This window comes from Salvia miltiorrhiza, chromosome 3 (genome assembly GCF_028751815.1).
Source record: "Salvia miltiorrhiza cultivar Shanhuang (shh) chromosome 3, IMPLAD_Smil_shh, whole genome shotgun sequence".
NCBI classification, from domain to species: Eukaryota; Viridiplantae; Streptophyta; class Magnoliopsida; order Lamiales; family Lamiaceae; genus Salvia; species Salvia miltiorrhiza.
Genome location: NC_080389.1, coordinates 5,553,118 through 5,564,567, shown reverse-complemented (window position 1 = coordinate 5,564,567; position 11,450 = coordinate 5,553,118). Strand labels below are relative to the sequence as shown.

Sequence of the window (11,450 nt, the reverse complement as noted above, 5' to 3'; positions counted from 1 at the left end):
TTCATAACCTTCTCCCCCCACCCAAAATAAAAAATATAAACCTACATCTCATGATCAAGATTAAATGATCTTGAGATTGCTCAAGATTAAATTAGTTCGAAATTGATTTTATTATAAAGGGATACCAAGACTTATAAGGCCAGACTAATTATATACGGGGCATTATTCCGAGATTAAGAGTTGTTTGACTGAGCTTATAACCTTTTTAAAATAGTTTATAAGGCCTTCAAATTATTTGACAAAATAAACTTCTAAACAACTTAAGTTGTGTAAAAATAAGTTTCAACAACTTACTCAATATATATATATATATATATATATATATATATATATATATATATCCTAACATATTTTCATAATCTTATACTCCCTTCATCCACAATACGGTTTCCACTTTGCATGTGGACAACACAAGTTTTAAGAAAGTGATGAATAATAGTGGATATTGTTGTGAGTGAAGCTTGAGTCTCATTATTGATGTGAGTAGAGTTTGTGGACCCTATCATAAAATGGAAATGATAGTATGGACGGACTAAAACAGTAAAAGTGGAAACGATATCGTGGACGGAGGGAGCATGCAATAATCATTTTACAAAAACTATACAACTATGATTTGTCACCCTACCAAGTCTATCTCTCTTCGACTTTCGCTCTAATAAGGATTTTCTCTATTCAGTTTATAAGTTCAGTTATTCAAACTTTGACAATTTATAAACTCTTGAGAAACTACATATTATAAATTCTTCAAACGTTTTATAAAATATTGGGTCTTATAATTAAGCTTAGCCAAACAAGGCATTTTAAAATTAAGTTTTGTCTATAAAACTAAATCTTGTCTAATCCATCATACCAAAAACAAACCCCCATATAAAATATATAGTAGGGCATGTTAGTCTTGCCACCAAATGAATTTATCCGAAAGTAGAAACCCATCACATCAAAAAAGAAATACAAAACCACACTTTATACGATTAATAATTACCTTTTTTTGAAATAAAATATAGCTATTTCCTTACCTGTTTTATGCTAATATATTACATTTCCTTCCCCACAAACACATACAAAACTTGAAAATCGAAACGAGCAAAAACATGGTTGGAAATAGCACCAATTCTACAAATCTTAGTAAGCTAAACAAAGAATTCGGACTTCGGGCCGGGCCGCCTTATGATTACGGGCACTGCGGGCTTTTTCCAGGCCCGCCATAGTAAAAATGTGTGCCCCACTCCTTGTTGTAGGCACTCTTGATGTTGTAACAATTCGTGTTCTCGGCCAAGGTTGATATGTCTTGGGCCGAGCTTAGGCTGTTGTCGGAGTCGACGATCTCTAGATTTCGAAAATAGCTTGCTTTTCCGAACCCGGCTTCTGCGTAATGGCCCGAGCCCATTTGGGTCGACGTGTGTTGGTCGTTGGCCCGGGAATTCACGACCTCGCCGCCCCACTCGACCATCGTGGCCCGGTCCGTTAGATGGGTGAATAGCTCGGTGGGCCAATAGCCCACTAAGGTGCTATCACCAAAGCCCATCCACCAATTTCCCAATTTGGGATCCTATTTTCATGAATGGGTTAGGGTTAGGGTTAGGGTTAGGTCAAAAATATTCAACTTTTTTTCTTTTTGCAATTTAATCCAAAATTTGTGATGAGTGAATCTAACCTTCCAAATGAGAATGGTGATGTCGAATTGATTTCCGCCGGTCGAGGACACCGGTGAGATGGCTGCTCCGATGGCTATCCGGCTATTCGTTTGTATGAATCCAGAACATAGGAGGTTGTAGCATCCCGTTGCTTGATATGAATCGCTCTAAAAAATGATGAGAGAGAAAATAATTAGTATACTTGCTTATAAAAGGCACTAATATATAAAATTCACATGATCTTTTAACTATCCGCAACCGTTACTTCAAACTCACATGACTACGTTGATAAGTAGAAAAAGGTTCTTCAGTACTTTTTGGTTATGTATAATTCCATTAATAGAGTTTATTTATTAATTATTATTAAGAATTGTGTGAGTATATAATTATGTGGAAATATATAAAACTACCCACCTTTCTCAATCTTAATTTACACTATACCCACTTTTCCTAATGCATTCACTCCATACCCATTGCAATAAAAAAATTGAGAAAGGTACATAGAAGGTACATAGCTGGACAGAACTATTTACTTTTTGTAGTTCCAAAGTTGTGTCAGTTGACCAATTTATGATTGCGCAAAATTGATTGAGTGTCGTATAAATTGATTGCGCAAAATTGATTAATTGATTGCGCAAAATTGATTGAGTGTCGTATAAAATAAATGCGCAAAATTTGTTAAATGTGGTCGAAATTGAAGGCGCATAATTGGGACCAACTTTGCGCAAAAAATAATGCGGAAGAATTAATTATTATCAATTATGCGCAAAATTAAACCAACTATGCTATGCGCCCAAATTAATATCACCAACTATGCGCCCAAAATTAAACCAAACTCTGCGCAAAATTAAAACAATTAACCAACTATGCGCCAAAAATTAAACCAAACTCTGCGCAAAATTAAACCAATTAAACCAACTATGCGCAAAAATAGACCAAACTCTACGCAAAGTTAATATCACCGAATTAAACCAACTATGCGCAAAAAATTGGGTACTCTGCGCAAACAAACCAACTCTGCGCAAACAAAAATGAACTCTGCGCATATTAATTGCGCAGAGTTAAAGCTATGCGCAAACAATAACCTGTGGACAAACTCATTACACGGAAATCCACACTGCAAATCACACGCCCAATCATTAGCCACAGCTTTTTTCAGCATAAGAAATATTAAAATAATATAATGGGTATGGGGTAAATCATTTTTAAAAAGTGAGTATACGGGAAATGTAGTTTGCAAAAGGTGGGTATTTTAGATTTCCTCCCTATAATTATTAGGACCCCATAATGACTAATTAATGCAGTTTGCTAATGCATGCACATGGGAGGGGAATAGACCATTTTGACCTTTCATATTTAATAAGGAGATGTACGATTCATCAATGCTTAGGCAGAAGATTGGTAAGGTAAAATAAATGCAGTCCCAATTATTGAAAAATCTCATTTCCAATAGATTCCAATTCCCTTATTTATGAATTATATTTTGAGTTCAAGAATTCACTGAATCTCTCAAAAAAAAAAATCCAAGTTCTTTATAATTTATGTGGACCAAGAAACATTCACATTGATGCAGGAGGATGAAATGTCCATTTTCATGAATTAATATTGCTATTAAATGTATGGTCTCTTGACAAGTACAAAATTTAAGTTCATGTCTTTGGGCCCCTCTTTACAAATCACAAGTCTTTTAGTTGAAAATTTCAACTTAATTTGTTGCTAAAATAAAAGAACTTTGATTAATTCAATCCTCTTAATTAAGTGAAGAAATCAGTGAGTGCATGTTTAATTTATTGGCCGCACAAAAAAAAATCAACTCCTTGTATGATTGGATTATCAATTCCAAAAACCAAAAAGGGAAAAATATTTTAGATCAATAATACAAAGACATATTATCAAGTGTAGATTTATGATGTCATTGTATACCTGTGATGTATCTACGTGCAATGAAAGATACATATAATTTCAAAATTTCAAGAAAGTTCAAGGTTGTCTCACTAACCCAATTTTTTTTATATAGAATATTTTATTATACTTGCTATTAGCTATTAATCATATGAGTTAAGTAGTTATTTCAAGGTTGTGTGGTAGGTGGGCATGAATTTCTTAACGAGACTTTTGAACAAAGACAACTACTAAAATAGAGATTAGTTCTTGCTTCGCCTACTAATTAATAAATATTACTAGTATTGATACACCTAATTAACAATTAATTTGACTTTTGAAGTTATGATCCAATGTAGTTATATTTAATTATAATCTTACCTTGGTTTAACATATAATAATCCATCTCATCCCCCATACTAGTGGGTGTGTTAAATTAAGGTTTCACATTTGAATTTTACTAGTTAACGGAAATAAGTGGCTATAATATAATGAAAATAATATAAAATACATCACATTTAAAAAAAAATAATGATTTGAGAAAAAATCATATATAGAAAGTAAAATTAAGATTGGTGAGAATTAATTACTAACCGTCCAATAAGTGAAGAGTCTTGGCCTGCTATCACCATACAGCTCCGGACTAACCTGACTAGTACAACCCATCAAAGCTTCAGAATTTCAACCTTTTTAAAATAAATTAAAATAAAATAAAATTATATACAAATAATATTCCATAATTTCCAACCATTAGTAAATATTTGATTATCTTCATATATAATCCACATTAAGAAAACAAATCCTTAATCAATTACCAAAGGGCAAAAAGAGAGAGGAAAAAAGGACTCATTTCTTTAGATTGACTTATCAAATTGATTATAGATATGCAATATGAATATTCTATTTTATTGGTCAGTAGATCTAATTATGCATGCACGTGCCAAGTGTGTGCATGTGAATGTGTAATATCTATATATATAATTAGTAGATATTGGGTGTGATTGAAAATTTGAAACGAAAATTAATTTCTTCTTGTAAGAATTACAAAAATTTATATAATCGACGTAGTTAATTGCACACAACTTGTATTAAATTGACTTCGCGCGTACTCAACAAATATCGCGAATTCACGATATACGTACGACATGAAGTTAATTTATTTCACAATGCGTACAATTTATTGCACTGAGCGTTATAAATTAAACTATCGTCGTTCCCACGATACGAAAGCTAGCTCTTATATTTGAACCATTTCTAGTACATATAGGGGTGTAAGTTCGAATGAGAGCTTTCTTATTATGAGAATCATAAGAACTGAAGTAACATATATGTTTATTGCACTAAATTATACGCACTGTACAATAAATTAACTTTGCTTTATATGTTGGATGTGCGAAATTAATTCTTTATTGCACAATGCGTTCAATTTATTGCATTGGACCTACAAGTTACCGCAGTTTTTACGATTTTCACCACAGGAAAGTTCTCATTCCAACTACATATATATATATATATAGATGTGTATGTATAGAATAGAACACACAGAGATACGTAGGGGTGTGTGTGTTTTTGAGTACCTGCCAGCCAGCTTCAATGCTGTTGAGATCGGAGCCATCAAAGGAGCCGGAGAGAACCCAAACTTGGGAGAGGCTGAACTCATTCACCTCTTCTATCGATGGGTCCCACACGTTAATTGTCGCTTTTGCGCCGTACACCTCTCCCGATCCCGTCGTGTATGCTATCGCGTGCTTCATTCATTAATTAATCACAAATTATTATATTAATCACCAAATTAATTAGACTTAATGCATCACATGATAGAACCATGCAAAAAAAATTAACTTTTAGCTTAAAGTACAAATTTGCCCTTAATTCACGACTAAAAAACTTCATAATTGTGAATGTAATTAAGTAATTTGGTCGACTCACGGCTGATGAGTTTCGTTATTGTAAATTATTATAATGTAAGAATGATTAATTTTTTTATCTTCTTTATCTTAATGAGTAATTTTTTATCTTTACAATAATAAAATATGCTCCCTCCGTCCATGAAAGAACTTCCTAGGAGGGAGTGACACGGGTTTTAATAAAATGTTGTATAGTGTATTGAGAGTGGAGAAAAAGTTGTAAAGTGTATTGGGAATTGTGAAAAAGTATTACTAATAATTTATTGTGTTGTTTTAATTAATGTTATTTGAGTGGTGGGAATTGTCTTAAAAGGGGAGTATTTTTTAAGTGGTGGGGTATTGTCCCAAAATAAGAAAAAGTAGGAAGTTCTTTCGTGGACGTCCCGAAATAGAAAAATAGGAAGTTCTTTCGTGGACGGAGGGAGTACTATATATGTTTTATTAGTTATAGTAGATAATTTCTTTCGTGTAATTGTTTATAATTCCCATTTTTCCCCCCACACAAATCTCACTAGTAAATTCACATGCATATGCAATGATATCTTTATTCGAAAAGATGTTTCGTCGTTTATTCAAACAATCGCAATATGTATAACCTGTTGATGATGTGAGAAACAAGATACAACATTATTTTTTGAAATATATAGAAAAAAGTGTTCTTTTTGTGTGTCCATAATAAACTCAATCTAAATATAGTATATGCTTATTTAAATGTAGATAGTGAGAAGTCATTCTCAACTTGAACTTCTCACGTAACGTGGTCGTGACATAAAATAGATTAATTATAAACTACTAATTTATTAAGAAACTTAAAAAAAAAATTACAAATTTTTACTTTGAAAGTCAAGGTTACATATTATAGAACCTACTCATTAATTATCTATATCTTTTCTTGTAATATAAGAAAGACTCTAGCTATACACACCGTTTCTATAATGGCTCAAAATTTATACTACAACATATGAATTTCATAAATACTCCGTTCGTCCCATTAAATTAGTCATCTATTCTTTTGGGGATATGTCAATTTCATTCTCTTAATTAATTCTATTCATCCCATTAAATTAGTCATCTATTCATTTTGGGATATGTCAATTCCATTTTCTTAATTTGAATTTAAAATTTTCTTTTACTAAATTAATTTATTTAATATTTATAAAAATAATATGTGTAATAAATAAAGATATGAAATATCTTTTTTAAAGAACATTAATTAAATGTATTTCCTTGATCTTAGTGAAAAATGAAAGAGGATTATTTTAATTAATGAGACGGAAACAAATAATACAAATTATTTCCTAACGACATTTTGGGTGAATTTTTCCCCGATTTCAAGCTTCAAGATCAAGAAAATGGAGAGTTCACATACACACACGCACATGTTTGACTATTTTTTTTTTGCTTAATATATCAATGCATGTGCAATGCAAGTGGAACTAAATTCACACACACACACACATACCTCATGGCCGTTGCCACTAACAACATCGGGGGCGTCGGCGCGGCGGCCGGCGGCCGCCGTCGCCGCGTCGTATCTCGATGATTTCTTGCCGAAATGATAGAGGGATTTAGCCCTCAGCACGTCATGCACCGTGCTCCGCCGTATCGGCACGGTGCCCTTCGGGCAGCGCCGCCCCTTTTGATGCCACATTTGCCACGCGCTTCCGCTGCTGCTGCCGTTTTTTTCCCTCACACCATCTGTTTCCGCCATTTTCATCGCCTTCGGCATTTCCGGTGGCATTTTCTGCAATTATTATTATTATTATTATTATTATTATTATTATTATTATTATTATTATTATTATTATTTTACGCACCGGCAGATTCAAGAGGAGCCAGGGGGCTTAGGCCCCCACAAACAAAATAATTATTTTTAAATTTTTTAGTTAATGTATAATAGTTTTCATCACTAAATCAAATCATAAAAAAATATCTTTTTAAAATCTTAAATTCAAAATTCAGAAAATAATGCACCTACTAGGGATTTTTTTTTTTCTTCTGGTGATTTAACGTAAGTAATGATTATTAAAGTACGAGAAATGAGCATTATGAAAAAAACAGTTTGTTGGGTTATTTAGGATTCTTGCAAGAATATTTGGATGTACGAAGAGAGAGAGGTGGTTGGTAGTTAGGGAATTTATTGGACCATAAAGAGAAAGCAAAGTTGGAAAATTTGGTGTGTTTTTGCGTTACGTTTCCTAAATTTAATAAAAGGTGTCTTTTTCCTAGCAAGGGTAAGAGAGAGAGAGAGAGAAAAAAAAAAAAAAAAAAAAGGAAATTAATTTAATTACCTGGATTTTGTGATTCTTGAGAAGAGGATGATCCAAAGCTGGCTGCTTTCTTTTATGAACACAATCTATGATATCTCCATCTGGGCTCTGAAAATATACAAAAAAATTTAACACATCAAGAACTCATGTTATTCAAAATGATAATATTCGACAATTCATTGAAAAAATGTTAGGAAACGAATAAAATTATAATGGAAAAATAGGTTAAACAGCGTGTTTTCTTCTATTTTTTAATTTTTTTTGGACTTATAAGATTTATATAGTGTGTGTTGTGTGTGTACCTGAATGGTGAGGAGAGGGGGCTTGTTGATGCTGTCCAAATGCCTCTGAATCCTCTCAAGTCTCAAGCTGCTAACTTGTGTGTGTTTGGTGTAGTTTAGAGAGGAAATGGCTGCACAAGATTCTAGAGAGAGAAGGGCAAGGAACAATGGCAGAAGAGAGGGAAACACCACAAGATGAGAAGGAGATGATTGGGAAGAAGAAAAAAACCCTTTCTTCCTTTCTTTAACACTTCCCATTTCATTCAGTGCAAAAACACACACACAGAGATAGAAAAGAAAAGGGACAAAAAAAAAAACACAGAGCACACACTAGAGCACCATTACTAGTGGGTAAAAACCAGACCACTCCTCTTAATAACCCCAAAAACAGACCAAACAGCAAAGCTATCTCAGAAAATGACCTCTCTCTCTCTCTCTCTCTTGCAGGAGCAATTAAGCTGAGATGGTGCACACAGTTCCACACACATTCAGCACATCCAAATCATGATTGCCTGCAGCTGCATTACACACACACACACAGATATATATGTGTGTGTATTATATGTATGAGCAAACATGAGATTTATAGCTAACAATGACTGCCCAACTTCTTATCATTTCACACACAATAAATTTGAAAGAGAGGGAGAGAAAAAATAATGGCGAAATGCAGAAAAGAGAGAGAGGTATAATCAGAGAAGTATAAATCATAGTAGACCTACCCTCACCCCTTGTAATTTATTGCACTCAGCCCACTTGAATAATAAAGCATATGTATCTACCTATCTGCCTATCTTCCCCTCACCATTAATATTCTCTCAAAGAAACCCTCTTTTTTGTTTCATCTCTTTCCTTTTCTGCCTGCAATTATATGATTTGATCAAATTCATTTGAATTCACACTGCAAAAATTGATTGATATATGCCTTTTTTTATTTTTGTTATGATATGATTAAATGGAGATGTGAAGTGATTGCACCTGGAAATTAAAAACTTGGCCTGCATTATCTGAGCTGTCACAGCTTAGTACTCATCATGATTTACCTAATTTTATAGTATTTGAGGAAATGTAGTGGTTTTAGTATATGTATGTGTATTAATTATGCATGTGTGTATAGTTCTCATTAATATAGTTTAACTATCTTGGTTTCCTTTGTGGCCACGTCTGGTATGTGGGGACTGATTGATTAAATCTTGCAGTCTTTAATTTATATATTTAAAGTATGTAAATATATATGGCCCAGTAATCAGAAGAAAATCAAAGCAAAAGATCTTAAAGCCAAAGTTCTAGTTTATGAAAGTAGAATCTCTTTTTGTTCTTATGCACACACTATAAGCTAAATAAATATACATTTGAAGAGAGAGAGAGAGGAGGGTAATAAAGATGGCAAACATAAAGCAATTTTGTTTGAAGAATTTATAACCATGGATATGATATACATGGTTTGTTAAGTGACCAGCGGTACGAAGCTTTTTTATCATGCTAGAAAGCGCGTGGTTTTAAATATCTCTCATGCTTAACGAGAAGTAAATCGAGTAATTCATAACTTAACTAATTTTCTTGTTTTTCTTCGTAATGTAATGATCTAGAAGTCAAAAATTCTTTCTTGGTCATGGATATAATATCCATGATTCATTAAGTGACGAGTGGTACGAAGCTTTTTTATCGTGCTAAAAATTAAATTACATGGTTTTAAATATCTCTCATGCTTGACAAGAAGTAAAGCAAGCACTTCATAACTTAACTAACTTTCTTGTTTTCTTCGTAATGTAATGATCTAGAAGTCAGAATTTCTTTCTTGATCATGGAGATAATATCCATGATTCGTTAAACGACAAGTGGTACAAAGCTTTTTTTATCATGCTATAAATTACATGACGTTGTTTTGAATATCTCTCATGCTTGGCGAGAAGTAAATCGAACAATTCATAACTTAATTAATTTTCTTGTTTTCTTCGTAATGTAATGATCTAGAAGTCAGAAATTCTTTCTTGGTTATATAATATCCATGATTCGTTAAACGACAAGTGGTACAAAGCTTTTTTATCATGCTAGAAATTAAATTACGTGGTTTTAAATACCTCCCATGCTTGGCTAGAAGTAAATCAAGTATTTCATAATTTAATTAATTCTCTTGTTTTTTCTTCATAATGTAATGATCTAGAAATCGAAATTATAAGCAAGACTACGTTTTTTCTTTTAAAAAAAGAAGAGAATTCATATTCACCCAAAGGAGTGTAGTAAATGAGCTTGGATTTCCAAAACAAGGCTAAAAGATTATAATAATAAAAACATTTAGATGTCCTACGCTTGGGAATCAATTAATTAATAAAATAAGAATATAATCAAGAAATAATTTTGAAAAATTTTATAGAGATGCGTACGTGGGGGAGGCTTCTATTCTGTTTTCTTGTGGGGAAAATTCCTTGTTCCAAGCTACAAAAGCGATTATCTCCATGTGGGCTTGCATCTTAATCCACAATCTTTAATGCACGCAAAAATTAATAATTAATACCCAAACATTAAATATTAATCAATACTACTATCAGGTTTCTGATTTTTATTAAATTGTTTTGAACCTTCCATCTATTCTCGAATCTCGAATGAATTCATCCAAAATAATAATTTTTGGGGGGTGTCAGCTTCTTTAACTCTCCAAGTCTGGAAGTCTGGGATTTTGACTCTCACACAGTTTCATGTGCACAATGACTTTTATGTCCTCTCTCAATATTACTCCCTCAGTTCCCACAGCATGTGAAACATTTTTTTTGGACACATAAATTTAAAAAATGTATTTTGTTTGTAGATGAAAAAGTGAAAATGTGTTTAAATGGTAAAATCTTTACTAAAAAAGGAAAGAGTCTCACTTACAGTGGGACGCCTTAAATAGAAAGAGTTTCAGATACAGTGGGACGGAGAGAGTAAATTATAATTTTTTTTTTTTGTAGAACTAATTAAGTTCTAATTATTACATATTTAAATAGATTTAAATGTACCTTTCGCAGGTATTACGAAAGAGTTATATTTATTTTAAAAATATCATATAGTAATAATGATAAATCGAGGTTAACTGGTTAAGCATTTCGAAATTATTTATTTTGTTATTTTTATATAACTTCAGCTAGCTCAATAAATATCTATAATATTATTAACACAATTATGAATTTTCATGCTCAAATTGCAACGTTTGTGAAATGGTACAACCCGCACAGTGAATCATATTACTGTAGGAATTTTATAATTATCCTTTCTGAATTACATGGCTTTTATTATTCCCTTATTTCCTATTCTTTTCACTCAATTCTTTTGAATTGAAAAAAAAATCTGACATTAAATAGGTTATTTTAAGTCGCTTCCATTTTTCCTCGACTTCAGTGTTGAATGCAGTAATACTCAAACAGTCTCAATATCATAATAACCACTGTTACAAAACAATAAATCTATGCAAGCTTAGCCTAGTTTAATACTCCCTCCAAA

At 32.4% G+C, this 11,450-nt stretch overlaps 1 protein-coding gene across 1 annotated transcript; it reads right to left on the bottom strand.

Moving 5' to 3' along the window:
• Nucleotides 1-937: 937 nt before the first annotated feature.
• LOC131017184 (uncharacterized) lies at nt 938-9,013 on the bottom strand. Its single transcript, XM_057945920.1, has 7 exons — nt 7,995-9,013; nt 7,714-7,800; nt 6,885-7,166; nt 5,093-5,263; nt 4,110-4,163; nt 1,655-1,801; nt 938-1,549 (listed from the first exon to the last, which is right to left on the bottom strand). The coding sequence occupies exons 1-7, from the start codon at nt 8,229-8,231 to the stop codon at nt 1,172-1,174; spliced, it is 1,356 nt and encodes a 451-aa protein (XP_057801903.1). The 5' UTR covers nt 8,232-9,013; the 3' UTR covers nt 938-1,171.
• Nucleotides 9,014-11,450: the final 2,437 nt, after the last annotated feature.

Bases quoted from the DNA above. Each gene is read 5' to 3' on its own strand.
- LOC131017184 (XM_057945920.1), bottom strand. From the start codon at position 8,231: ATGGGAAGTGTTAAAGAAAGGAAGAAAGGGTTTTTTTCTTCTTCCCAA. The intron at 7,801-7,994 runs GTACACACACAA...GTATATTTTCAG, and splicing joins CCCCTCTCCTCACCATTCAG to AGCCCAGATGGAGATATCAT. The intron at 1,550-1,654 runs GTTAGATTCACT...TCATGAAAATAG, and splicing joins TCACCATTCTCATTTGGAAG to GATCCCAAATTGGGAAATTG.